General features: G+C 48.8%; 1 protein-coding gene across 4 annotated transcripts in view; it reads right to left on the reverse strand.

Annotated features, from left to right (window-relative positions):
* Tox2 (TOX high mobility group box family member 2) overlaps positions 1–24,120 on the reverse strand; it is a 123,952-nt gene that overhangs the window by 66,534 nt on the left and 33,298 nt on the right. For 3 of the 4 annotated variants that reach the window (XM_032904898.1, XM_032904899.1, XM_032904901.1), the window contains exon 2: positions 11,954–12,019. In XM_032904898.1, coding sequence (XP_032760789.1) covers positions 11,954–12,019 — 66 coding nt within the window. Of the gene's footprint in view, positions 1–11,953; positions 12,069–24,120 lie in introns of those variants that run through there. The other variant, XM_032904900.1, reaches the window with a different exon arrangement.

A 24,120-nucleotide genomic window follows, 5' to 3' on the forward strand; every position in this document is an offset into this window, starting at 1 on the left:
CAAGTGTGTCTGCATATGGGTGTGTGTGTATGCATGTGTATGTGTGTCCATGTGTGTGTGTGCACCTGGCCTAGAGAAAATATACAGATATTCTATCAGCCAGATATTCCAGGTCTATAGTATATCATCAGGAAACCCCATTACACACCAAAGACTTAGAGACAGCTGTGATCTGAACACCCCCTAAAGCTCTGTTCATAAAGGTGGACATACAGGCCATAGCCAGCGCTGCCAGGAAGCTCTGGGGAAGCTCATGTCTTCTGCTGCCCTGGGGCAAGCCATTGCTGGAGTCATGTCAGACCTCATAGTCCATCCAGTAGCTGAAAGAAATGTTCCCTCCCAGGAGGTTAAGCAAAGAGTCCGAGGTGAGTCTGGCTCCCCTGGCTCCCAGTGGGAACATATTGCCCATGATATTAGTGACCAAGCCTTTTCCTTCCCAGTCACGGCCAGGCTCTACACATAGAGACACCTGATGAACCTTGTCTTGAAGGGCAGTTTCTCTTCAAAGCATCACTTCTCACACCTCCTGATAAAGACCGTGTAGTCCCGTGTCAGCATGGCAGTGAGGCAGTGCTACTGGACAGTTACACTGAAGCATTTATTTCCTACCCCAAACAGACCCTTACCTTGTGTTTGTCTCAAATCTATGCATTCTTCCCTTCCAGATGATCCTGCCTGCAAGTGACACACCTCTGTAGACATTAGCAGGATCACGTGACCCAGCGTGGAAAGTCAGATTAGATGACAAAGGCTATATAGACTTAGCTTCATGGTTAAGAACTCCTACAACATAAGCCTGACAACTTGAGTTCAAATCCCCAGACCCCATGTAAATATGTATGTGCCTGTCTGTCATCCCAGCATGCTGGGGATGAGACCGAGAGACAGAAGATTTTGGAAGCTTGAAAACCAGTGAGCCTGGTTCACACAGTGACAAAGTGACCCTGTCTTATACAAGGTGAAAAGACAAGGAATGACAACTGAAAGGTGTCCTTCGACCTCCACAAATGCACTGTGACGCTCACATGCCTCACAAACAAGCATAAACAAACACAGTGATACATCACACACACACACACACACACACACACACACACACACACACACACACACACCCCAAAAAGGCAAACACCTTGAATACCTTTGAATAGAGATCCATGACAGGAGAACACAGCAAAATGTTCTTTACCATTCAGCATCACTGGCATCCTCGTAGACAGGACCACCAGAGCATCCAGAAGACAAATGATTGAAAACGAGGCTCTTAGGAGAACCCAAGAAGAATGTCACCCCATGCTTCACTTGCTAATCAAGAAACCGCAATTTGGTGTCTTTACTAAAACACTATAAAAGTCCTCCCTCTAAAAGAGACACCGGTAAGAATACAATGTCTTGACTGTATGGTTCCTTTCCATTGACATGCAGGAGACCAAGAGAAAAGTGAGCAGATCACCAGCAAATCATCAATAAAACTTCACAAACTGTATGTACAAACAGCTCAAGAGAAAAAAGAGAATCTCCTAGCCACTCCTGCCTCCAGACCCTCAAAGTCCCTTTGTCTTTACATACCCTGTCTTAGTTAGGGTTTTATTGCTGTGAACAGACACCATGACCAAGGCAACTCTTAGACAACATTTAATTGGGGCTGGTTTACAGGTTCAGTGGTTCAGTCCATTATCATCAAGGCGGGAGCACGGCAGCATCCAGGCAGGCATGGTGCAGGAGGAGCTGAGAGTTCTACATCTTCATCTGAAGGCTGCTAGGAAAAGACCGGCTTCCAGGCAGCTAGGATGAGGGTCTTAAAGCCCATGCTCACACACCTACTCCAACAGGGCCACACCTCCTAACAGTGCTACACCCTGGGCCAAGCATATGCAAACCATCAAATAAGGCAGTGATACTCAAACTTTGGATCACGATCCCTGTGGGGATGGGTTGATGGACGCTTTCACAGGGGTGGTCACCTAAGACCATGTAAAAACGCGGATATTTACATTATGATTAATAAGAGTAGCAAAATTATAGTCTCCAAGTAGTGATGAAAATAGCTTTGTGGTTGGGGGTCACCACAGCTTGAGGAACTACCTTAAAGGGCCCCGGGGTTAAGAAGGCCGAGAAGCAGAGCTCTAAGGAGAACCAGAGTTCACCTTTCCACGACCCTGGATTAGTTCACATGCTCTGTGTCCGCAGCATCCAACAGGATGATCACTTTGTTGTCTGGCCCTGGCTCCTTTTGCTCAACGTGTTTGTGAGAGCCAGTCACATTATTGCATATCGTTACAGCCAATCACTGCCACGGCTGCATAGCGTGCCCTGGGCAGATTAGTCTCCAGTCATTCATCCAGCCTCCCCGTGACAGATGTTTGAGTTGTTGCCAGTTTTGTGCTTTAATTTTAATTTTAATTTTTTTATTGCCTGGAACTGAGCCTAGGGTCTCCTGCATGCAGGATGGGTGTTCTCTCACGAAGCTGTACTCCTCTACCCTTTTCTAATTACGACTTTTTGCTACATGGGATCTTCAAGTTACATTTTCTTGGAGGTCTTTTAGGAAGTGCCACTTCATGCTGCAAAGCAAAATTTCCTGTGTGACAGCCACTCACAAGGACACCTTCGTCCTTCTCAGCCTAGCCTTGCCTCTCTTTAAAAATGCCCAGGCTGGCCTTGAACTTTCAATCCTCCTGCCTCCGCCACCCAAGTAGCTGGGATTTCAGCCATGTACTGACAAACCTAAACAACTTTGTGCCTGTATAAGAAATGTTGCTATGGGCGTTCTTGAAGATCTTTTGGTGACCTTACGGATACACTCATGGAGCTGAACTGCTGGCCACAGGCTACACACTTAGCCATCGATAACGAGAAATGGTTTTCTAAAGTGGTTGTACCAGTTGACACAGCACTGGGTAAGCCAGCCAGGTCCTCCAGACTCTTGTTAATACAGCACTTTCTGTCTTTTCTCCATTTGTGGTGTGTGTGTATGTGTGTTTGTGTTTATATGTGCGCACACATATACACACACATGCATGCATGCATGTGCAGGAATTATAAACTTTAAAATGCCCCCTCTGCCTTTCTTGGCCATGCTTCTCTTGTCTCTCCAATAATTGCTTACTGGGGGGGTGGCAGCAAGGATAAAAGTACTTGACAGTCACTCATGACACAAATGTATCCAGTAGCTGCAGCCTACCCTGGTCTCAGCACAGTGGACGGTTGAGACCAACGCAGAGTCAAGTCTCGAAGCCCCTGAGCCTCTCCAGGCTCTGCACAGTTTATTTCTTATGGGACAAGCCCATCTCATGATGCAAAGTAGAAGTGCCTCTCAGACCTCCTGCCTCATCCTTTCCAGTTTGGGGAGCACCTTCATCCATCCCGGCATGCTCTACCCTCCTCTGTAGGACCCACACCCTACTTCCTTAGCTCGCTAGTTCCTCAACTTCCCCGTCCTATGAGCCACCCTCCTCACATCAAGCTAGAGGCCCACAGGTGTTTATAAGCATAGATTTTGCCATGAAGCAAAAAGATGTATTTCTGCAGCCCGGGGCACTCTTCTGGTTTAAGGCTCTCTGAGCTGAACCTCTGCTTACCCCAAGCATAAGTTTTAATAAGTCATGGTGCCCCACTCCTAGCAAAAACACCCATAAAAGAGGAGCAAACACCCTCCTAACTCCTTCACTGCCGTTGACATCTAAACTGTAAATTAGCTTTACCAAGGAGAGGGCTCAACAGGGACACACATGAGCCAGTTACCCCACATTGCTCTGTGGGTCTCTTTAACAACTCTACCAGCTAGATATTAGCACCCCCATTTGACAGAAGTGGAGAGTGAGACCAAGAGAGGTCAAGGAATCCGGTCACATGTGCAGAACTTGGAAGCCACAGGAGCACAGGGGATAGGTCGACTGCCCCCCAGGCTCTACCCTTCTTGAGGAATTGACAGGAGGGAAACACCAGGCACCACCTCACTCCTGAGCCTTCCTACCAGAGCCTCAGGCTTGGAGTGTATGAAAGGCAGATCCACTGCCAAGTGCCCTTGTGAGTTGTGAGACAGATTCGGCAGTCGAGGGGCAGAGGTTGCTGGGTAGGAAGGGATGCATATCTCCAAAGAGCTAGAACAGATCTCCAAAGAGCTAGAACAGATCTCCAAAGAGCTAGAACAGATCTCCAAAGAGCTAGAACAGATCTCCAAAGAGCTAGAACAGATCTCCAAAGAGCTAGAACAGATCTCCAAAGAGCTGGAACAGATCTCCAAAGAGCTAGAACAGATCTCCAAAGAGCTAGAACAGATCTCCAAAGAGCTAGAACAGAGCTCCAATGAGCTAGAACAGATCTCCAATGAGCTGGAACAGATCTCCAAAGAGCTGGAACAGATCTCCAATGAGCTGGAACAGATCTCCAATGAGCTGGAACAGATCTCCAATGAGCTGGAACAGATCTCCAATGAGCTGGAACAGATCTCCAATGAGCTAGAACAGATCAGGAGGTGTCTTTTACTAGTTTTGTGATTTTCCAAGGGACTTTCTTGGTACATTTGAAAGCAAGATGATTTTACTAAAATCTTTCTTCTTTTTTTTTCTTTTCTTTTTTTCAGAGCTAGGGACTGAACCCAGGGCCTTGCGCTTGCTAGGCAAGCATTCTACCACTGAGCTAAATCCCCAACCCCTACTAAAATCTTTCTAATTTTAACGCCTACCCTAATCTGATTTTCACGAAATAAGTGAGCTCCCTTGACTCATCTTTCTGAAGCCTGAGCCGGACACATTTGGGGCAGACATAACCTTAGCAGCATGGGAACCTCACTAACACTCCCCTCTAGCTAGTGTTTGCTGGGTGCCCGACGCTGGAACACGCTCTCTGGGTTTCAATGCATCTTAGTTACTCTTACCCACATCCCTCTGAGGGACTTCTAAAGAGGCAATGGAGCCTTGGAAAAGCTGGTTAATTTTTCAAAGCCCAGAGTTTTCATGTTAGCGCCCTGATGAGCCCATCTCACCAACATTTCCTGACTGTAGTCTCAATCTCAAAGCCACTGACTGACCTCAACTCCACATTCCTTCTGAACTGATAGCGAAGGACTCATTAGCAATATGGACAGACACTGTCTGTCCTGGGTACTCCTGGGCACGTGGTAGAAGAGGAAAATCTCTGAGTGACAAGAGATAACCTAGAGGGTTCCTCAGAGGTACCCACTCACAGATATAGAAGACTCGAGCCCAGAGAGAGCCAACAGCCTGCCCCATGGCACAGAGTGAGGGAGGCTACACCGGGATTAGACCCAGGCTCCTGAGCCTTCCGAAGCTTAGAGCCCAATGCCATTCTAGGCGGTCAGTATGTGTGACCATGTCTCTCTTGCTCGTAGGGTAAGCTCACACACAGCGATGAGCACATGTGTAAACCCAGGGCCTCTTTGACTCTCTCCCAGTAAAAAGCCAGGCCCTACAGGGCACAGTAATTTCAAGATGGGCTGGGAGAGGGGGAGGGGCTCCAGTTTTATGAAAACCGTTGAAATTACATTACCAACCCACGGCCAGCCCCTCCCTCACCCCACCCCACCTCCTCTCATTGTTTCCACCGTATTTTGAAAGGCCCAACGTTTCCTGGGATTCAATTTTGCTCGTAATGGTTGGAAAGAAACAAACTATAGGCTATAAACCCTGACTGCATTGTATGAGAAATGTCTTTATGATGGGGAGCCAAGATGAATGCAGCCCAAGTCCCTCCCCTAAACATGTCCCCTAACGTCTCCTATCGACACGTCTCAGGCAGGAATCTAGAGCTTTCACATAAATGTATTTTTAGCCACCGGAATGCAAAATTAAGACCAGGGAGACGTAAGTACCAGCTTTCTCTCTGCAGTTTTCCTCAATGAATCCTGGAGACACGTGCATCTTTCTGAGGCTGAAGGGTGTGTGCACATTAGCTCCCTGGGACACATACTCCATTTTCTCCCTGTACATAGGGTGGGGCTTTATTTCCTCTCTGCGTTTCACTCTCCAGCTGGGAGATGACATTAAATTTCATCAGATCCAAAGCAAACCTATGGTCTCGGAAGCCTTTTTTCCTTCCAGGCCCCTCATATGTATGCAGAATTCACGAGTCATGTTCCAATAACACAGCCATAATTATTTTTAAAGTGCGAGGCTTGGTGGCTTCAACAGGAAATGGTTGCAAAAGCCCTTTTCTCTTTGATTGTTTGTAATCTCAGGCATAATCGCTGCCGTTGCCTTCTCTGCACCGCGGCGGGCGAAAAACGCGATTTCATTTTAATCTGAGTCGCGAGTCTTCACCCCAGGTTTAATTAAAGCAATAAGAGCTATGTCATCTTTGCCCTTTGCAATGTACACAGACTCGGAGGCCAGAGTGACTAAGCGTACAGCCTCAGATTTCAACCCCGGCGGGAGGGCCTCCTGCCCACCCGTGCACGTCCTGGGAAGTGGTTTTGCTTCACAAAACCTCAACCACTGATGTCAACCATCTTCACCTGTTAGATGCAGGGGGACAGCTGTGCCTAACTAACGAAGGTTGTGTCAGGGGTGAAGGAGACCTTTGACTGCAATGCCTAAGCCCAGGGAAGTCCATAGCAAATGTTACATGCTATCACCATCGATTGTTTTTAATTTAGAGCGTGTGAATATTTTGCCATCACCTATGGCTTTACACCACATGCATGCCTGGTGCCCTCGTCATAAGAAGGCAAGGACATCAAATTCCCTGCAACTGGAGTTCCAGATGGTTGTGAGCCACCTTGTAGGTGCTGGGACTTGAACCATTGAACTTCAGCAAGTGTAATCAAGGGCTTTTAACTGCTGAGTCATTTCTCTAGTCTGTTTTATTTGGGGGGGGGGCAGTGGGGCAGAGGACAAATACAACACGCTCTCCTGATGGAGAAACTGAGGCTCAGCAAGAAAACAATATAGACAAAGGAAACTGAATGAGGCCAAAACCTGAGATCAGTTTCTGCCTCTTCCTCTAGTCTAAGCATCCTACACTGCCCCCTACTGGAAGGAGGCTTCCAATACAAAGCTACGAGGACCAGCCTACCCTCTCTGCAACAATGTATAAAATGTGTTTTCCTGAAGAAATGTGTCATCAAGGCTTGGGATTTGTTATCAGCCGGAGAGATGAAAAAAAAAATGGCAGCTTTAGTTTTTCTTTTGTGCATTTTCTTTCCGTAAACGATTGCCTCAGATTCCCTTCCCTTCTTCACTGTGGTTTGGAATTGATTTCTCGTAAGCCTTTACGTATTAAGGAAGTTGGTCCTCAACTGTGAGTGTTCTTGCCCAGTTTCTCACCTGCTTCTCCGCTCTGGTGACCTGGTACTGCAAACGTCATTTCAAGTTAGTGGGTGATCTAGTGTTTAAACCTTTTCTTCTAAAGCTTCCAGTAGAAGTGTCTTCCTGCTCCAAACTGGAAAGTGTATTAAAGGTGGTTTTATTGGTTCACTTATGATCTCTCTCAGTCCATTTAAATCTTTAATAGATTAAAAACCTGCCTTTAAAAATGTTAAAGACAGTTTTGTGCAGCTCGGGCTGACCTTGAACTTGCTACTCAGCTGAATCCGGCCTTGAATGTGTAATGCTCTTGCCTGTCTGTACCTCTAGAGTTCTGTGCTACTCTGCCTGACTTTAATTTTATCATCTCTGGGCAGGAAAGGAGCTGTGGATCCAACACCATCTTTCCCTAACCCTCCCTCCATCCTCAAAACACTCTGCCTACGGCTTCTAAGGCTCTATGGAAGGGCACAGAAAGACTATGTCAAAACAAAAATGGGGGTGGGGTAGGAGAATTATTATTTGGTGCTTTCTCTTTTCCTAAGTTTCATTTATCCTCCCAGGGCTTTGATCCACAGGCCGAGAAGTCACAATTTACATGATGGCTCCAGACCTGGACAGCCATGTAACTGCCTTTAAATGGGCCTCTCAAATGTCAAGTGCCCAAGTCCCATCCCATTAAGCTACATCCCAGGACTTGCCCATCTCTCTTCCTTCCTTCTTTCTCTACATCTAATAGTCTCAAAGTCATATCTCAGACCATCTATATGTCTCCATTTCTTCTGCCTCTAGTATAATCTAGAATCCTTCATTTGCCTAACCCATACCCACCCTCAGTCTCCCTGTGTCCACTCCTGCTACTGAGAGCTTTAGCAAACCTCATGTCATCAATCTCAACCCATTTCCCATTCCTTTTCTCTCTCTCTCTTGAGAGAGAGAGAGAGAGAGAGAGAGAGAGAGAGAGAGAGATCTGTCTGTCTCTCCTTCTCAGACTGGTGTATACACATACACGTGTACACATGAGCACTTGAGTGCACACACGAATTCTTAGAAATAGCCCTGAGAACTTTTGTGTAAACCTTATTTATAGCTATAAAATTGGAAAAATACCCACAGCCAGAAAGGCACCGTGACGCACTAACATTTGCAGTACCTGGAAGGGACAAACATTATTTATTGGACCAAGATGTCTAGGGGATTCCCACAGAGGAAGCAATGTTTGTGTTGATACAGAGTTGACCAAACGCTCATCTCGTGTGACCAGAACATTATTTATGGGAACAAGACAATAGAAATAAGGCGTGACTGGCTTCTCTGAACACTGGTGTTATGTGTAGGCTCTTAGTTTAGATTCGCTCAAAGTAAGCCTGAGAGGAGACTTCTCTGAGAGACTCAGTGTAGGAAGTAGCATGGAGCTTAGGGAATAAGAAAAAGGGCAGGTTGCAGCTTGGCCCAGAATGCATCCTCCATGTGGGTGGGGAGCACATTTGCAGAGTGACCCATTTGTCAGAGGACAATATTCTAGATAAGTCAGCAGTCAACAGCCACAGCAGCTGGACCGGGGTACGTTAAACTGTTGAGGGTCTCTGATACAGTCTCAACGGAACCATATCCGTGCCCCATTTACTTCTCCCAGGATCCCAAGAGACAGGTGTCACTCCTCCTGTTAGTAGGAAGCTACTACCATCACTTGAAGAGAGACATCTGGCCCCTATCGGACACAGAAGAGCTAGGAACATGAGTCCAGGTCTGTGAGAACTCTAGCCTTTCCCAGATAGACTTCCCTTCTTCCCAGATCATGCAACCTGGGCATTCAGATCCTTTAGCTCTGGGTCTGCTCTCAGTCAGGAGAGAACTGATCTCTATCGGGTCGAGTCCTAGGGCTGCTACTTGAAACATCTTAGAAGCTAGTGTTTGCTAGAAACGGCTTCCCTCTCAGATCCAGGGCCTTTGAATGTAAGGTGTCCAGTGAACCTTGTTGCTTGGTTGAACCTGGGGGATGTAAATGTACTTACAAGACATACAACATCTTCTGGTCTCTGAGACCTACGTTAACTGGGGCAGTACAATTCCTATAGTTGATAAGACAACACCCTGTGAAAGGAAGTATGTGTGTCTGCGTCTGTGTGTGCCTGTGTGTGGGCGACTTGCACGTGAGTGTATTCAAATACAGACTCCAGGGAAAAGAGAGAGAGAAATGGCCGTCTCTTGCCCTGAAAGATCAGAGGCCAGCATCCTGAAAAACCTGCGTTAATTCATTGGCAAGGTCAGCATAAACTTTTTATCTTCTGTTTCCCACATGGCCATCTGCAAAAGGGTTACAGCATTTTACAGTTCCTCTTTCCGAGAGCTGGCATCTAGTTCCCGTTGCTTGAAGCTATACTTGTCCTGTGCTTGGCTTTGACCAACAGAAGGAGCTGGGAGCGGCGACAGACCAGCTCTATGACTAAGCCTCAAGAGGGTAGAGGACAGCTTCTGGACTTGCTGCTCTGGGAACCTGTCCCTTACCATGCAAATAACCTCAGGCTACCAATACAACCCAAAACTACACACACGTTTGTAGTTTTTTAGCGAATGTATTGTGAGGTCCTTGTTTTGCGGTTAAAAAAAAAAAGAAAAGATATCCTATGAGAAGTTTTCAGGGTTACATTTGCTATGTTGCTGATATTAAATTTGGCTTATGCAACTGGCTGGACTTATTCTCACAAGATTCTAACTGCTGCTGCTGCTATTATTATTATTATCATTATTGTTGCTGTTATTATTATTATTATTATTATTATTATTATTATTATTATATGGAGTATTGCTGTACTAGGTAGCCAATACTGGTCTCAAACAACTATCTTCCTGCCTCAGCCTTCCAAGTGCTGGAGGCCCATGTAAGTATCACTACCTAACGTCTCTTTTAAGTTAAGCAGACCCTCCAGTGACAGCAAAAAGATCTAGAAGAATTCATCAGAAGTTCCACTACCCTGCCCTCCTATTAGGGAAGGTGAGGTCCAAAGGAAAAATAAAAAGGCTATGTTCACACATCACACCAGTGTTCCTAGAATGCTTTCTGAGTTACACCCACAACTCCGTGGAGTACATGGAGTTCAGGGACTACAGCCTCCTGCCACAGAGGTCATGGTCTTGTGTGGAAATCAGACACCATCTAAGTCATCACACACGTGGCAGATGACCGCAGACAGTGACGAGAGCCAGAAATTGAAACAAAGTGGTGCCAGGAGAGACAGTCCTGGCCCCAGTTCAGAACTGGAAGCCACTAACAGCTCTCTAAGGGGGTGAGAGGTTGGTTGTGACTTCAGAGTGCAGCGTGCCACCAAGTTCAATGACTCAAAGAGGCTCAGAGTGAGCTCTGATCTCCTGGGATGACAAGCTGATTCTGGACAACCAAGCACTGTCCCTGGGACACCCCAGGACTTGGAGTCCTGCTCATCATTCCTGCAGGCTGGCACACGATACAGCAACATAAGGCAGCTTTGTTTTTGTTTTGTTTTAAAGATGTATTGATTTATTATCAGTACACTGTAGCTGTCTTCAGACACACTGGAAGAGGGCATCGGATACCATTACAGATGATTGTGAGCCACCATGTGGTTGCTGGGATTTGAACTCAGGACCTCTGGAAGAGCAGTCAGTGCTCTTAACCACTGAGCCATCTCTCCAGTCTGTAGGGCAGCTTTGCAATGGCAGCATATTGCTCACATAGGGGCGGGTCAGAGAAGGGGTGGAGCGTGGCACCCCAGGATCAGCATCCTTGCTACTTGGACTAGCAGAGCTCTCCATGGGCTACAAGCCCGCATCTTACTCATTTATGACCCTGTGGGACCTGCCACAGAATCAGGTACATTATGCCTGAATGGGCTTTTGTTTTCCGCAGCCAGAAAATGTAAACCTATCATCATGGCTTGTGGGGGAGGCAGAGGTCAAGAGCAGGGCCAGGCTTGCCCTCCAGCTCCTCCAGTTCCCAGCAGCTGGGAAACTCCTTGGCCCCATCCAGCACCTTTAGCTGCTGCATCCTGCAGGCTCTCCTGACTTAGGAGAGCCATTCTCTCTGTTGCCACAGTCTACAGTAAGGACCTGGTAATAGTCTGTCTCGAGGATGCTTGCAGGTGAGAGAAATGTTAACTTTCTCTTTCCTGTGGAAAATCTGTTTCCGTCTATGGCCCCAGAGGTCTGGATCACTGAAGAGGACCTGCCAGGAAAACTTTGCCCTCTGCCCTTTGGGTTCTGTCCACAAGCCTCCTCAGTGGCCTCAGATAACTGATTCTGTGTGAGGGTTAGAATCTCTTCACCTGTGTGGAGACATTCTCTCTCCAGGGGTCCCCACAAGTGCTGTGTGGGAGGGAGGCAGTGGCAGAGACCAAGGGACACCAGAACTCACTGTCGTGAAACCTATCCCTCGCACAGGAAATGCAGGCCACACACTTGGAGTTTTAAGTTCTCAGTGGCGCCCACTGTAAGCCAACAGTAGCTGGGGACTTCATTTACAGCTGGCCTTGTAGTCCTGGTTTGACCGTCCCTCTGTAAGGCCTCAACTGATATTTTGAACGTTGAGAGAATAGTAGTAGGCCATGTCCTATGACTCCAGCAACTGCAGCCCTCCTACCTCAACACCAGCAGCATCTTGGCTCCACCAGCCCAAGGCTCAGAGCTCCTCAGGGATGGGGGCAGGCACTCACCTGGCTGGTTGACAGGAGCTCTGGATTTCCGTCACTCATCCCCACGTAGGCACTGTCACCATCAAACTAGAACAAAGAGAGAGAAGCGGCTCTCATTACAGTGTTCCTGGAGGGAATCAGACCTGTAGCCCGAGGAAGTCAGAAGACTGTGCTGAGGCAAAGGGAATTGGAGTCCAGGATGCCTAAGGCTCCATTCCAGCAGGGGCACTGGCCCCTGTTCAGTCAGGACCATCAATCACACACAGGACAATGACAGGCAGTGTCTTCTGCTGCTGGCCCTTTGTTGGCTGTCACAGCAGGCTGCCTTGTCAGGCACTGAGCTGCCCACCCCTCAAAGCATCCAAATGACTTTTCTATGCAAAGTGACTGAGGCCATCAGCTAAAGCCAGGGAAGGACCTTGAAGTCCATTGCCTTGGATCAACCGCAGTCTGCCTCAGAGAAGCCTTCTGCAATCTCCCTATCCTAAGTGGCTTTGTCTCTGCCTCAGACTCCTTTTAGCCTCTAAGGTTACCTGGGGCCACAGGTATGAGGAGTGTGGTGGGAACTGACGGGGGAACACAACCCCGTGTTGGAGAATCTGGCACTTCTGGATGCTGGAAGAACTGCCCACCATGGGGAGCAGGCACTGGGGGAGAAACCTGGGCCCTGGCAGCAGCTACCAACGTACGAGCTTCAGCTAATGTCTCAACCTCTGAAACTCCTCGTCCATGAACCGAAGATAGGACAGTGGTCCCCTCGTCCTGGGACAGTCTGGAGCAGCTTTCTCCACATGCCGCCAGCGTCCCTTTTCCTGGAACTCGGAGTTTTGATAGCATTCCCCCAGGAGCAGAGACTGAGGCACGCATGCACTTCTGAGAGAGAGCGATCTGAGGGTTAACCTGTAAGGACATTGGCCAGAGCTGAAGGAGAACACTCACTTCGGCTCCATCCCATGGTGGCTCTGAGGCGTGATCTGCACACATGCACATAGGGTCAGTCTCAGCATGAAACAAGAAACGATGGCCTTCCACTGTCTGCAACAACCAGCCATTGCTGTGGCCTGCCTTTAGGGGACACAAGGAAGTACAACCTTCTGGGCAAGATGGCCTCCACTGGGTCAGGACAAGAATCTGGAGGGTCGTACATGCCTAGGGCTACATGTCTATACTTAACTTCATCTTTCGAATTATAACACCCTGTATATTGTTTTGTGCCTCGTTTTTTCTGAGGAAAACACCTTGGAAAGTGTTCTATATGAGGACGTAATTGCCTCTGCTAGTCCCCAGAATCCCACAGTAAGAAGGCAGCATGGACCCTCAATGAGCTGAGCCTATGGCCTGATGAATTCTCCCTCCTTCGTATTTCAACATGGCTGCACCAGTCACTGCATGGGGGTGCGAGTTTCTCTCTGCCGGGCTAATTTTCACGGGCGCAGTTGTGCAGATGCATGATGCAGAACTCCACACTCCCTCAGGGGAGCAGACGTCTATCCAAGCCCTTCCCTCAGAACAGTGCACAGCAGCCTTCCAGGAGGCAAGCCCCACCTCTGTGGCTCAGCCAGCCTCCCCTGCTGCCACCTCCTCTCTTCCCCACAGCCTGTGACCTTCTCGTCCTCTCGATCACTCCTTCCCTTACCATGTGCACTGCTCACTGATGATCCCAGAGATCTGGGACCTCAAGCTGTGCGTGGAGGAGGAGCTTAACCAGGGAGCTGAGACATTTTCTACAACAATGGTAACTAAACGGGGTGGTGTAAATTAATAATACGTAACGACATGGGACAAGAAACGACCAGAATGGACGATGTCCCCCCAAATTCTGTGCAATAGATATTATGAAACTGTGACTAGTATATAGATAGCAGGCAGAAAAAAAACCCCATATATAATTATATATATTATATATTAAAAAACCCATATATAATATATATATACATATATATATATATATATATATATATACACACACACACACACATGCATACATACATACGGTGGGCATGTGACAAAAAAAAGCGAATGAATGTGCCTGTGTCATTCTGAGTGACATGATTTCTACGCAGGATCTCAGTGGTCAATTGAAGTCAGCATCCTCTCTCCCATTAAAATCCTAGGATACACAAGGAGAGGGCAAGTCGCCCAATGGGGAGAGACCACACAAGTGTCATTCTGCTTGCTTTGCCTGCTTCCCAATCATGCTCCAACCTCCCCGTAAACAGGGACCAAGGCTTTTCTAGATCCTTCCATGTCACCAACAGCCCAGAGTCCTAGACACAGCAGATGCTTGATATGTGTGTGTTGGTGACTCGGGAGAGGTAAAAGTCACCCAGAGTGAGCAGTAGATGACGGCCTTGGACAGGAAGCCCTGTCGGAGAGTTTGGCATGAGGTTTCAGGGCAGTGAACTCCTGTGAGGTCACCAGAGAGTCTCACAAGTAGACCCATTCGCTCATCCACGCATCAGGCGACATGCAGGAAAGAGGGCCTCAGTCCGGAGTGAAGATTGCTCTGGCTTAGAGGAAGGGCTTGGATGGTGGGCTGCTCCTTGAGAGTCTCACCCTGTTCCCTCTGCCTCAGCTTGGAGAGGCTTGGGCACCTCACACTGTTCTGAGTATGCTGGGCTGAACGGCTGTGAGCAGGGGCTAAGGCAGAGGGACACCGGCTGTCTGCCCACCTCTGTCAGATCTGTCCTGGGCAGAGACCTTGGGTCCAGGGGAAAGGGGGGTCATCCAAAGAGCTGGGGAGGGGGGGTTTCTGCTTCCTTGGCCTCCAGGAACAAAGGACTGAGACTTCTTCCTGCTCTTCTCCTTGTTCATTCTGGAGGAAGATTGAATAAGCTAAGGGTCACAGAACTACCCCTTCCCTCAGAGAGAACAGGGCCACCTTCCTTCCCGTGTTCATGCGCTCACAGACAAGATGGAAAACACTCACACTCTCACCCCTGTCCAGGACATGCCGAAGTGAGCCAAGAGTACAGACACACAAGACAGGAGGGGGTGCCAGATGCAGAAACACACCATGCACCTGCAAGTGTTTGGTGGAACTCACGTACGCGTGAACACAAGCACATGTTTTGTGTTCCCAGAGATGCACACGTAGGGACAGCAGCTGGGCAGAAACCCTGTGCACACCTCACGATTTGCCCGACCCGCCACCAAGAGTCACTGTTCACACTGCACAGCCTCCTGCGTGCTTTAAAACATGCAGAAGAAACACAGGGGGGACAACAGCCTAAGAACCGCTATGAGACGTCAGAACATCCTCTTACCGTTGCCTGGAATAGATTAATTTTCCCCATTTCATATTCTAATTATAATCCCTTCCCCACTGCCATCCTCAGCCCTCATTACAGCTGGAAGATTGTTCTGCAAAAGCCAGGCCCTTCATCTTCTCTTCCCAAGAGTTTTGTCATGGAAATGAGTTTTGGAATCTGAAAGAACCCACATTTTTTTCTTTTTTTTGCAAATATCGAATGTGTAAGGATAACCCTTTCATGTCAGCCACCGGGGACAGGTTCCCAGAGGCTTCTAAAGGGGCTGACTTGCTCCACACTGTGTGGTCGCCTCAGGGATAGTAGCTCTTAGGCCTCTATTGCAAGAGCCACCCCCACCCCAAACCTAAGCACATCATGTTTCCCTGAAGGATTGTTTTTATCTTAAAAGATACCTAGTGAAAAAGCAGCCTACGTGAGAAATGAGGATCCCTGATCTGATAGAGACAGAGCCTAGCTCCATCTGTCCCACCTTAGGCAAGTTCCTTCCGTGTAAGCCTTGGTCTCCCCATTCTTCCGACTACTGCCTCTGACTCACGATAGATAAAAATATCTCTCTTTCACAGATATGTGCTATGAGATGGAGACACAAGGGAAGTGAGCAGACGAGAGAAGGGAGGAAAACAATGCGGGGGATTGACGCAGGAACAAACGAATGGGGGACGGATGATGGATACATGGGTGGATCAGTAGAGGCAGGGCTGGTAAGTGATGGATGGATTGACACAGGAACTAATGAATGATGGATTAAGTCATGGACTTAAAGATGGTGGATTAATGGATGGATGGCTACATGCAGTGACAAACAAGTAAATATGTATATATGGATGGATGGATGGGTGGATGGGTGGATGGACGGACGGACGGATGGATGGATGGATGGGTGGGTGGATGGATGGATGGATGAAAGGATGGATGGGTGAAAGGATGGATGGATGGATGGATGGATGATGGATGGATGGATGGGTGAAAGGATGGATAGAAAGATGGATGGATGGATGGAAAGATGGATGGACAAGAAGGATGGATGGATGGATGGATGGATGGATGGGGATGGATGGATGGATGGATGGGTGAAAGGATGGATGGGTGGAAGGATGGATAGAAAGATGGATGGATGGATGGATGGATGGATGGATGAGTGGAAGGATGGATGGGTGGAAGAACAGATGGATGGAAGGATGGATGGATGTACATATGTATAAGTGGATGCATGTAGGTATGGATGAATGTATGGTTGTACAAAGGATGGGTGAATGTATACATGGATGCATGTAGGTATGAATAGATGTGTGCATGCATAGATATAGATAAATGAAGAAACCAAAGAATGCTGAGCAGATGAGTGGATCCACAGATGTATGGATAGACAGATGTATGGATAGACAATATGGATATGTATTGATGACTGATTGGTACGGAGTAATGAAAGAGTGATGGACAGGTAGCTGGATGAGTGAACAATGGGTCGATGGATGGATAGGTGGATGGACGAATGGGCGGCTAGATAGATGAGGAGACATGGATGGATGACAGATAGCATAAATTCTGCTACCCAACGAAAACAATGTGAATCATAAGTGTGAGCCGTGTGTATAATTTACGTTTTCTAATAGTTGTAATTTAAGAACAGTTGAAACTCATTGTAATGATGTATTCCAGCTAGCTAGCATATTTATAACACGGTCTCAGCACACAATCAACGTTAACCTATTCGTCGTTGATGAGGAGAAGGGATAACAAGGATGGCGCCCTCGTGTGTGATGAAGGAACTGATGGGTAGACGGGGTGGGGTATGTGGATGAGTCAAGGGAGAGGATGAATGAATGGCGACGATGAAATGGTTGAGTGTGAAAAGGCAGGTATGAAGATGACTGGGATGGCAGACAAGGTAAATGAATGGGTGGGGGTGGGAGTCTAGGATGCATGGGATGTGGGTGGGTGCCTGAGTGCCTGGGAGGAAATAGGCTCAACACCTGAGTGGATTGGTGGAGGGTTGGTAAGTGGGTCTGGAATTCCCTCTTCCCTTTGTCCTTCCCCAGAACAAGATTACACCCTCATAGCTGCTGTATGTCACCACCTCTCGGGCACTTGTCTTTAGCCAAGTCACCCCAAATGCCAACGCACAGCTTCTCCTAACTCGTATTCCCATTGGTCCCACGAGCACGCCACACTGACCTCGTGGGCATGGGCTGACTCTTCCTCTAGCACTCTCTAACCATAACAGATATCACTACCTTGGTGACACGGGCCCAGCTCGATATCCCTGGGGAACTCTTCCCCAATCTGATCACCCACAGAAGCACTCTGCTTAGCCTATGCACACGCGCGCACACACACACACACACACACACACACACACACACACACACACACACACACACACACCATACTGCCCATACTGTGGAGACCCTCTGGTGTCTATCGCCTTGACCCTACCTCATCGTCGGCCTGAACACTCTCTTCTTCGTTTCTCTGCCCCCTGAATTCCAATTCTTTCTCCTTTCTGTTTCTTTGAAGGCAATCTGGCAACCTGCTCCACCCTATGATCCTACACTAAAAAATTCACACTTTTGAGTCCACCCGAAAGCCCCCATTTAGGTGAGGTCCGCTTTGGGCCTAGTTCCTTTCAGCTGTGACAGCTTTGGTGTTGGTAGAGATTTGGGAATCTGAGCACTGCTTCCCCTGTGTACCATCTGGGTGACCTTGGACCTCACTTCTCACGCTCTCGGTTCCCTTACTTATAAAACAGCAGCCAGGGCTGGGGAAATGTCTCAGCAGACAAAGAAGTTGCCACACAAGTGTAGGGGCCAGAGGTCGGAGCCACAGAACCAAAGCAAATTCCGTAGATGCTAAACTAGTGAGGAAGTCCACCTGTGACTCCCGTGTTTGGAAGGCGGAGGCAGGGGATTTCAGAGAAAGCTGGCTAGTGAGACTAGCCAAAGCGGTGAGCTCTGGGTCCAAAGATCCTGCCTCAGAGGATAAAATGGAGAGTCATCGGAGGAAGACGCCATGTGCACACACATACATATATGCCTATGCACCCATACAAACATATGTCCTCATGTGTGTTTGAGCATGCACACGCGCATGCACAGACTACAGAAAAGAGTGGCTATTTCTACCTCATGACAATTCTGGTACCTGTTATCAGATATCCAATAGTAATCAGATATCCAACAGCAGTCGATATCTATAATACAGTGTTTTAAAATGCTAACTACTTCTGACAGCTGGTTAATAACTGCTGTCTAACTTGGTAATTACAAGCTCATTCATATCCCTTTATCAGTCTGAACCCCGAAGCTCACTGATGACCTTGTCCCCTATGTCATTGAAAAGCTGAGGCCATCCGGCATGCCTCTGACTCTCCCGGTCTTCCCTAGTTATTTATGTCTCACCCATTCTGGTTCCTGTCCCTTCGGTCTGGAAAAGCTCAGCGCTTCCCTCCAGTTCGTGGTCAGATCCTTCTCTTTGACCTCCATGCTCCCATGACCGCCCTTCTCCTAGTCTTGGTCCCGGTGTTTGAAGCCAAGGGAGGCCATCCAGGGCCATGGTATCAGGTACCAACAATGAGTTCCTAAACCTCTACTGTGTGCTTCAGAGCAGCCGCCAAAGATCTGGAGCTGATGATCCTCCTGGGAACAAGAAACCAGAAATCATGGGAAGATCCTGCCTTTCAGCCCATCAGTCCAGTGGAAAAGTGATGGCTCTTCACCGTCTGGTCGTTTTCCAGCCTTTCCGATGACAAACAGCCATCCCCTAGCCCCAGCTGTAAGCCATAACAGAGGACCACAGACCAGTTCATAGCCCATCCTGACCTGGCAGGGACCACTTTGCAATGGCCAGCCTCTGAAAGCCAAGTGACCAATAATGTCCTACTCCATTAGCCTCGTGGCCACAGCTGGGTCATGTTGCTAGCCCAAACAGGTCCTCGTTCTGCATATCTCAGTCCAGGCCTCCATGCTTTCCTGAGCATAAGTACTAGCTGCAGCTTGACTTGTAACTCTGAAGTAAGGCAGTAAACACAGTTCTCACTGCACCCTCAAGCAATGATGTTTTCTTCGACCGCCATGACCGTTACCAGGACAGGGTTAGCAGGGGAAGAGAAGAAGAGAGGATGGCTTCTCCACAAAGACACTTAGACAGAGCTCAGACATAAGAGCAGGAACATGACATCCAGATTGCTGTGAGGATGTGCCAGGGACCAGCTTTCCAGACCCGGATCGATGCCTGGGCATCTCATTAGAAGCCCCTAGAGATAGCAAGGCTGCCACAAGCAGCCCCACTATAGAGATGAACAAAGTGAGATTCAGGGCAGTTGGAAGCTTGCCCAGACCCAGCCAGTGCTTTTAACCCTGGCCTTAAGCCCAGCTACCAAAGCAGCAACTGTGAAGAAACTGCTGATCCTCTGCTCTGCACAGAGACACAGGTCAAAGGGGAAGGATGCACAGCCCTCACAGCCCAGCTAGTCGCAAGGCACCGAGTACTGTGCCTGCAGCGATCTGAAGAGAAAGGCTCAGAGCAGTTCTCTGTTCCTGCCGGGCCTGCTGCAGCGCAACGCAACGCTCAGTCTGCACAGACAAAGTCGAGCTCGGTCGGCAGCAGCAAGAGTAAGTCAGCTGTGATCTGGGCTCTGCAGAGAGCCGGGCGTCACGTTTGAGACTCAGCCGACGGGCAAGGGGACATTTGCAGATGGGGGAAGGATCAGAATTGGCCTAACTAAGGGAACCCTCGGGTTTGAGCAAATCCAGGCCCACCACCGCATTATAGTTTATCCAGACACAGATGCCAGGCTGCCAGGGTTCAAATGCAGGGCAGACTGCATTCTCCACCCTCTCTCGATATTTACTTTTAACTGGTGTCTGTGTCTCCTGTTCCTCATCTGGAAAGTGGGTATGGCTACCACTGGGATTAAACAAGTAAAGTCACGAAAACTGCTTGGAACCTTGTCCTGTGGTTCAGAGAAAGCTATGGATGCCTCTAGCCCAACCACACAGTCGAGTTCTGTGGAGGGCCACACACCCAAAGTCTAAGCATGGAAAAAGTGCCCCAAACTCTGCCCACAGCGTACAAACTGACATAAAACTGTGAGAAAGGCTGGCTATGAGGTGATCCCCCCCATAACCACATGTTTTGCTCTTGAAACATCAATCATCAATTTCCCTCTATCGATGCCTGCCTCCTGATGGGTGCCCCAGCTCTGCACAGTGCTGGATATTCTTATGGTGCCCAACCTGGAAACCCGACACTCTAACTGAGGTCCAGAGAGATTAGGGGCTTTGCTGAAGATCACACAGCTACGATACCCAGGCTGAGTCTGAAGTCTAGGCTATGGAAAAGCTCACTTTCCATGACCCTAATTAAACTTCTCAGTTCACCAGAAAGGGGAAAAAAAGGCCTGGAAGGAGAGAAGAAAGAGGAAGGGGTTTGCAAGCATGGAAGAAAGATGCAGGAGTGGTGGGGGCCGACATGATCAAATAAACGTGTATGCTCATGAAAATGTCATCCTGTGACTCATTATGCATCATCAATATTGCATTATTGCATATCATTAACATACGAATTAATATAAAGAAGTCTTGGGGGGGGGAGTTCACACTGGTTTCCCACCTCAGCTTCACGCAGGCTGTGTGGCCCAGAGGTGACCTCATCAGCCTCAGCCTGAAGGTTTCTTGACTCATGAGGAGAGGCAGTCTTGGCCATAACGTCTAGGAATGGCTTCACGGGCAAGCCGGCAGCTCTGTGCCCTGGGAGAAACCTTGTTTCCAATGCCCACAGAAGTTAGTAACATTTGTTTCAGTCAATAGAAATCATCAAGATGTATCGTGGTGGCTACAGTCACCACAGTAGTCACATACGAGTGCCACCAGATGCCAGGCTCCTCTGGAAGGTGGTTCCCATCTCTACCTCACAGATGGGGACACTTGCCCTCTGCACCAGCCTCCTAGAAATGTGGTTTGCCCACACCAAGGTGTTTGAGTATTTAATATACACCAGATCTCAAAGGCACAAGAACATCAGAAATGTCCAACAATCAATATAACAACATAAATAATGTTATATTGATTTTACATAGAAACGGTCCTTTAGCTGACCTAGGTCACCAGAAGATACCTAAAGTTATTTTGCCTGTCTCCTTTTACTTCCTTAGCATGTGGTGGCTTCAAAGATATTCAAAATTCCATTATGTGGTTTGTTTTACGACCTGTTTCTGCTTCCCTCGAATGGGGGATGGAACCCAGGGTCTCCTACACGCTGCCCAGACGCTTTGCCACGGAGTTGAAACCCAGCCCCACTTGCATTCCTTTCCTACTTGACCAGGCTGATCTAGATTCTGGCCCAGCCACTACCTACCCAGAGCAGGGCTCTGGACAGGGCTAACTTAGCATCAGCAATGGCCAAATCCATTTCTCTGTGTTAATATAGGGAGACTGAGGCTCACACAGAGAGACTTGTAAGAGGCAAGAACCCGACATAGAGCCATTCATTCATTCATTCATTCATTCATTCATTCATTCATTCAGCAAACGCTCACTGAAGCCTTGTGATGTGCTCTGAGGTCTGGGGCACACGGCAGGAAACAAAGTTGAGGACCATGCTGTACCCCAGGGCTCTCCTTGCTGCCACTTTCAGGACAGGGGCAGTTGCCCTGAGGGGTCTTGCCTGGCCAGGCCAGCCTGGGGCGGGAGCAGTAGACTCAGCATTGGGTCCCAATTACAGGTCTCTCAGCATGCAGGTGGCTGCTCCAGATCTAACAGAAGCCTCCTGCGAAGTCACTGACAGGTCCTACCCCACAGCATCACAGTCAGCTGCAGCTGCCCAACCGGTACAGCATGGTGGCCCGGTGCTGCCTCTGGTAACTCGCACATCGAGTACATTACCGCAGATTTATGGCAAAAATTATCCTCTCTCTCGGCTCCATTTAAAGCCATTTGGAGCCCGCTCCCATCCCCGATTATAAATCTAATTGCACATTCCAAACAGACAAGCGCTCATTAAGCTTTAATTATGCACATGTTGTTTTCAACAAACATTTTCATTTGGCCGCTGTGAGGGGGAACGGTGCCAAGGGGGGCTGCAGGCCTGGCTGCGGCTTCAAGGGGGCCAGGGTTGGGAAGTAGGTCAGGGCGTGGGCCAGATGAGGTTGGCCAAGGGGCAGGGCTGGGAACCCATCAGATTGGGCTCATGATTTTGTGGCCTTCTGCCTGGACCCTCCGTGAGAATCCTAACATATGTGTGCTCATCTGGTCCCAGCTGTGTCCCTACCATCCCCCTGGTCCAGCCTAGGCCAATGCCAATGAGCCTCGCTGAGTATGGGGAGAAGGGAAAATCGGGATTCCCCCAACCCTGTCTCGCCCATCCCCCACAGAGCTGCTGATACCCATGTTCCTCAGCACCAGCCCCGCCCCCTTCACTCAGCCCCCGCCCCCTCACTCAAGACCACCCCCCCCTCGTGAAAGACTCCAGCTTTTTGTTGTTTCTTCGTTTCCAGGCAGGGTCTTTTGATGTAGTCCATGCTGGCCTCGAACTCACAACAATCCTTCTGCCTCGACATCCCAAGTGCTGGGACTATAGGTATACACCACCCCACCACGTCCACTAAGAGTCAAATACTTGAAACAGAACTCAAAGCACTTGGCAATCTGCCACCCGGCCCAACCACCCAGCCTGGACTCCCCATCCAGCCCAGGCTCCTGCTACAAGCAAACCCGCCCATAGCCCTCTTCAGCCCTAAGGTGGCTCAGGCTTCAGTATGGCCCCAGCTCTGCATTCCGCGACTGTATCTTCACAGCAGTTCCCTTCTTATTTTATCTACACAGCTGGTGCCTAGACAACTTCTACACTGTCCCTCCAGAAGCCACGCCTAGGCCAGACTGGCTGCCCCCACTGGCTGGGGACATCTATAAAGTAAGATATTTATTGGACCAGCGTGTCAGAAGTACCTAGGACCAACTTCCTATTGCAGGTGACTTCCTCCACGGAAAACAGGGAGTTACCAGTTCACTGTGGCTACGGACAAGGTCTTCTGCTTTCTCTGTGTCTTTCTCTGTGTCTGGCTAAACAAACTCTCTAGGCCCTTTGGTAGCCCCTTAAGGTCCCTTCCTCTTCTACTCTGAGGAGGGCTGAAAACTGGGGCTCCGTCCTTGCAAGGCTGCCAGGGACCGCCAGGCAGGTAGAGGTGCAGAGGTACCCAAGTGGTCCACATTCAGACACTGGAAGTCAGGGTGACAAGGCCCCTAAAGACCTCTCCCCCCATGCACACATGCACACACACACACACGCATAGATCTTATACTAAAAGCCAGAGTTTGTTCATTATCTAGGGCCCAGCTACAGGTGGATGCTCACTGTAGAGTGCTTCAGGGAAGCCAGGAAGAAGGACAGTGGAGTGGGACATGGGCAGTCTGTCCCAAGGAGCCAAGATGGCCTTGAGACGATGTCCCAAAATCAGAGCAGGGAGCCAAAGGCTGTGTTTATAAGTGGGCTAGCTGTCAGATCCAGGCTTCCTCCTTCACCAAAGCCACTCCCTGGGTGAGACCGGACTGTGAGGCAGGAACAGGCAGGATGAATGTCTCAGTCTTGGAGAAGGACTGGGCAGATCATGGGCTCACGTTAAGTAACCTGCACAATGGGGTTGGGGAGTTAGCTCAGCGGTAGAGCGCTTGCCTAGCAAGCGCAAGGCCCTGGGTTCGGTCCCCAGCTCCGAAAAAAAGAAAAAAGAAAAAAAAAAGTAACCTGCACAATGACAGAGCTTGCCGCGTGGACATGTATGCCCACAGTAAGTCATGTGAACTTCTGAAACCATCATCCATGCTGCCATTCCACAGGAGAGGAGCTACGGTCTAAGGGGGTGAACATGCTTGTCCGAGACGGCACAGCTAGGCAATCGGAAATACATGGTTTGAACTCAGAGCC

Source organism: Rattus rattus, chromosome 5 (assembly GCF_011064425.1).
Source record: "Rattus rattus isolate New Zealand chromosome 5, Rrattus_CSIRO_v1, whole genome shotgun sequence".
Lineage (NCBI taxonomy): Eukaryota > Metazoa > Chordata > Mammalia > Rodentia > Muridae > Rattus > Rattus rattus.